The 5,621-nt window shown below is 36.5% G+C and overlaps 1 protein-coding gene across 1 annotated transcript; it reads right to left on the reverse strand.

The window, feature by feature from the left end:
• Positions 1 to 274: 274 nt before the first annotated feature.
• On the reverse strand, positions 275 to 769 carry LOC128193745 (uncharacterized). Its single transcript, XM_052867834.1, has one exon. The coding sequence runs from the start codon at positions 767 to 769 to the stop codon at positions 275 to 277; it is 495 nt and encodes a 164-aa protein (XP_052723794.1).
• Positions 770 to 5,621: the final 4,852 nt, after the last annotated feature.

A 5,621-nucleotide genomic window follows, 5' to 3' on the forward strand; every position in this document is an offset into this window, starting at 1 on the left:
AAGCATAAACCTGTCCAACTCTCTTATTTCTGAAAATGTAAGCAAAAACATGATTCCAAGCTATTTTCTAAGTGTTAAAGGTTGCTTTTAGTATCAATTTTAAGCATGAAAATAACAGTTTTTCAACTGTTATCACAACCCCAAACTTAGAACTTTGTTTGTCCTCAAGCAAATAAGATATAACTCTAATCTAAAACAGAAGCAAATAAGTTCAGAACACTGGGTTGCCTCCCCATAAGCGTTTGTTTAATGTCATGAGCCTGACCCAATAAACTCAAGGATCCACCAACTGCATCACTGTGGACAAGCTTTGCACTTCTCCTCCTAGATAATGTTTGAGACGTTGACCATTCACCACCCACCTTCTCTGTGGATCATTAGTAGCTGGATCAACTAATTCAATTGCTCCATGTGGGTGCACTCCTTTTACTATGAATGGTCCTGACCATTTCGACTTCATGTTTCCAGGAAAAAGTTTTAATCTTAAGTTGAATAATAACTCCTGCTGCTCTGGATTAAAGACTTTCTTCACCAGCTTCCTATCATGATAAAATTTCATCTTTTCTTTATAAGCCCTGGATGAATCATATGCATGTAACCGCATTTCTTCAAGCTTCAGCATTTGTCTTCTGCGTGTGCTTTGAGTTTCATGAGGATCAAAATTCAAGAATTTCAAAGCCCACAAAGCTTTATGCTCCAACACTATCGGCAAATGACATGTTTTCCCATAAACTAATTGCAAAGGTGATAATTTCATGGATGTCTTCATTGTCGTCCTGTAAGCCCAAAGAGCCTCATCTAGTTTCTATGACCAGTCCTTTCTTGATGAAGCAACTCTTTTCTCCAAGATCCTCTTTATCTCTCTGTTAGATACCTCAGCTTGTCCATTGGTTTGTTGATGATAAGGTGCAGCTACCTTATGTTTTACTCCATAGTGTTTGAGTACTTTTTCTAGTTGATAATTACATAAATGAGATCCCCCATCACTAATAAGTACTCTTGGAGTTCCAAAACGTGAAAATATCTGTTTCTTCAAAAATTTAATCATAGTGCCAGCATCATTATTAGGACAAGCCAGTGCTTCTACCCATTTACTCACATAATCCACTACTACCAATATGTATTCATTGTTGAAAGATGGAGGAAAGGGTACCACAAAGTCAATGCCCTAGCAATCGAAGACTTCAACCTCTAAAATTCCTTGTAATGGCATCTCATGACGTTTTGTAATCGTTCCAGTTCTTTGACACTTGTCACAATTTTTAGCATGATTATGAGCATCTTTGAATAAAGTTGGCCAATAAAACCCTGATTGGAGAACTTTTGTTGTTGTTCTTTCTCCATTAAAATGTCCCCCATAAGGTGAATCATGACAGTGCTAGAGAATTCCTTCTGCTTCTTCATTTGTCACACATCTCCTCAGAAGATTATCTGCTCCAATTTTGAACAAATAAGGATCATCCCAGACAAACTGCTTGGCATCATGCAAAAATTTCTTTCTATGTTGCCAATTGAGATCTTCTGGCATTACCCTTGCAGCTTTAAAATTAGCCATATCAGCAAACCACAGCCTCTGATGAATATACATAAGTGTTTCATCCGAACAAGATTCCTAGATCTTTGCTTCCTTGCTAGTGACCTCATTGTTGACTAGTCGTGATAAATGATCAGCAATCAAATTCTCACTCCCTTTCTTGTCATGGATCTCCACATCAAATTCTTGCAATAGCAGTACCCATTTAATGAGTCGTGGCTTAGAGTCTGGCTTTGTCAATAAATATTTGATAGCAGCATGATCTGTGTAAATAATTACCTTAGACCCAATAAGATAAGGTCTAAATTTCTCCAAAGCATACACTATGGCTAAGAATTCCTTCTCAGTAGTGGCATAATTCAACTGAGCATTATTCAGAACTTTGCTGGCATAATAAATTGGATGAAAGATCCGTTCTTTTCGCTGACCAAGAACAACTCCTATTGCATAATCACTAGCATCACACGTTAGCTCAAAATTTTTATTCCAGTCTGGAGCTATAATCACTGGAGCTAAAACCAATTTACTCTTTAACGTGTCAAAAGCTTTCAAGCATTCTTCATTCATCACAAAAAGAGTGTCCTTCATAAGAAGATTACTCAATGGTTTAGCAATTTTTGAGAAATCTTTGATGAATCTTTTGTAACATCCAACATGACCTAGAAAGCTCCTGATTCCTTTCACATTTGTTGGTGAAGGAAGTTTCTCAATGACTTCTACTTTGGCCTTATCTACTTCCATCCCTTTAGCAGAAATTTTATGTCCCAGCACAATTCCTTCTGTTACCATGAAATGACATTTCTCCTAGTTAAGAACAAGATTTGTCTGAACACATCTTTTGAGAACAATGTCCAGATTTGCCAAACACCTTTGGAAAGAATTTCCAAAGACTGAAAAATCATCCATGAAGACTTCAATACACTTCTCTAGGAGATCTGCAAAAATTGCCTGCATACACCTTTGAAAAGTAGCTGGAGCATTACATAGTCCAAATGGCATCTTTCTATAAGCAAAGACACCAAAAGGACAAGTGAATGTCGTCTTCTCTTGGTCTTTTGGATCTACCACAATTTGATTGTATCCAGAATAACCATCTAGAAAACAGTAAAAAGCTTGACCTGCTAATCTCTCCAACATTTGGTCCATGAAAGGAAGAGGAAAATGATCCTTCCTCGTGGCTTTATTTAGCTTTCTGTAATCAATGCACATTCTCCATCCAGTAACCGTCCGAGTAGGAATAAGTTCATTCTTCTCATTATAAATTACTGTCATCCCACCTTTCTTTGGAACCACCTGTACTGGACTTACCCATTCACTGTCAGAGATTGGATAAATGATACCTGCTTCTAGAAGTTTCAACACTTCTTTTCTATAACCACCTCCTTCATTACAGGATTTAACCTTCTCTATGGTTGAGCACTCGGCCTATAATCATCCTCCATAAAAATCTTATGCATACAATAAGTTGGGCTGATACCTTTAAGATCTGAGATTGACCACCCAATATCCCCTTTGTTAATTTTCAAGATTTTTATCAATTGTTCTTCTTCTTCCGGAACCAAAGATTTACTGATGATGATTGGCTTTGTTTCATCTTCTTCTAGAAAAATATACTTCAGATGTGATGGTAGCATTTTTAATCCTAACTTCTTTGCTTTGACTTCTTCTTTCTTATCAATTGTCTCAAACTTGGTATCCTCCACTGGAATCTCCTTCAATGTCTCCAAGTTCGTCATACATTCTTCATTTAATTTCTCTTATTCTTCATTTAAGTCTTCACAAGCATCAATAAGAGTTTTCTCTAATGGAGAAACATAACGCACCATCTTTTCTTGCACCATGAAAATTTCATCAAGTTCATCAAACTGAAAACATGCTTTATCATCATTTGGATGTGTCATGGCTTTGAATACATCAAAATTTACTTCCTCATCTTGAACTCTCACTTTAAGCATACCATTCTCCACATCAATTAAAACTCTAGCAGTCTTCATAAAAGGTCTCCCAAGAATTAGAGGCACATCACCATTCTCTTCCATCTCCATTACAACAAAATCTACTGGAAATACAAACTTGTCAACCTTCACTAAAACGTCTTCCACCACTCCATATGGATATTTAAGAGACCTATCTTCCAATTGAAGAGCCATTCTGGTGGATTTGAGTTCCAAACCTTCAATTGTTTTGAACATAGCTAGCGACATTAAATTAATGCTAGCTCCCAAATCAATCAATGCTCTTCCAACTTCCAATTCTCCTATGGTGCATGGAATAGTGAAACTTCCTGGATCTTTAAGCTTAGGAGGTAATTTTTGTATGATTGCACTGCAATTACCCTGTACTTCAATGGTCTCCTTCTCAATGTACTTTCTTTTCTTTGTAAGGAGTTCCTTCAGAAATTTTGCATATGATCGCATTTGTTGCAATGCTTCAGAGAATGGTATAGTAATCTCCAGCGTCTTAAACAACTCCATGAATCTCTCCAACTGTTTTTCTTTCTCCTTCCTTGAATAATTCTTTGGATAAGTGGTTTTTCAAACTCTCTTTCTTTTTTTCTCTCATTTATCTCTTCTCTCTCTTTCTTTTTTCGCTCATCTTCTTCTTCTTTCTTTTTCTCTCTCTCAACTCTTTATTTCCACTCACATGTTTCTTTTTCACTCTCATTTTCTTTCTACTCTCTTTTTGTTCCTCTCTCCTCTAACACCTTACCACTTCTAGTATCAATGGTCTTACACTCCTCTCTGAGATTCTTCCTTTTTATCTTGTCAACTATTTGGCCAACCTGCATCTTCATATTTTCAAATGCAACTTCCACATTTTTACAATAAGAAGCATTCATCTTCAAGAATTGTTGGAAAGTTTCATCAAGTTTTGTTGTCCTCCTAGATGGAGTAGGTTGTGAATACCATCTTTGTTGCTGCCATTGAACCATTAAGACATTTTGTATCTCTTGTGGTAGTTGAGAGATTTTCTTAATGACTTCTTCTAACTACTGAGAGATGATCTTATTTTGAACGAGCAAGGCTTCATTTAATTGTAGCGACTCCTTCTGATGACTAAAATTTCATTTTTCATTATTCAGCTCATTGTCATTAGTAGCCATATTTTCAATTATTTCAGTTGCTTCCCCTGGAGTCTTCCATTTAATATTGCCTCTAGTTGAGGCATCTAGCATCAACTTGGTTTGTGAACCAAGTCCTCCAAGGAAGAATAGGACTACTTCCACATCGTCAAACCCATGCGTGGGAGTCTTTCTAAATAGGCTTTTGTATCTGTCCCATGCATGACCTAGTGATTCCTCAATGCCTTGCCTGAAAGATGATATCTCTTGCTTTCCTTTGTTTATTTTGGATTGTGGGAAGTATTTATTCAAGAACTTGGCCACCACAACTTCCCACTCTTTAAAGCTCCCTTGTGGAAAAGAGTTTAACCAAAGCTTAGCATTGCCTCCCAATGAGAAAGGAAACAAGCTAAGTTTGATTGCTTCGTCAGCCACCCCATTTATCTTCACTGTATTGCAAATTTCATTAAAAGTTGTGAGGTGCTCATATGGGCTTTCATGTGACAACCCATTAAATTGATTACTCTTAACCAGATGGATCAATGCCGGTTTCACCTCCATGTTGGCTGTATTTACCCTCGGTCTTGCTATGCTGTTAAAATGTTGAGGGTCACCCACATTGGTGTAATCTGCAAGAGTTCGTCTAACATTATTATTATTCTCTATCTCCTCAGTGCTATGGTGAGAACCTTGTGGTGAAGGTTGTAAGAGATCTTCCAGAGGAGGGAAAAGTTCTCTAGATGTACGGATTCTTCTCCTCCATCTACTCTCGTCTAAGCCTTCAAGAATAGGTTCTGAGGTTGTCTTGCTTCTAGTTCGAATTGCTTCCTGCATACACAAGAAAACAAATCTCTACAAAAAATTTGTTAGCACAAAAAGATAGAGAAGATATAAAATAAGAGATAAGAAGATAAAAGATATAAAGATAGAAGAAAAAATAAAAACAGAAAAATAAAATAAAATAAAATAAATAAAATAATAACCGAAAAATAAAAACAGAAAAATAAAAACAGAAATTCAAAATTC

The sequence above is a fragment of the Vigna angularis genome, chromosome 8 (genome assembly GCF_016808095.1).
Source record: "Vigna angularis cultivar LongXiaoDou No.4 chromosome 8, ASM1680809v1, whole genome shotgun sequence".
NCBI lineage: Eukaryota > Viridiplantae > Streptophyta > Magnoliopsida > Fabales > Fabaceae > Vigna > Vigna angularis.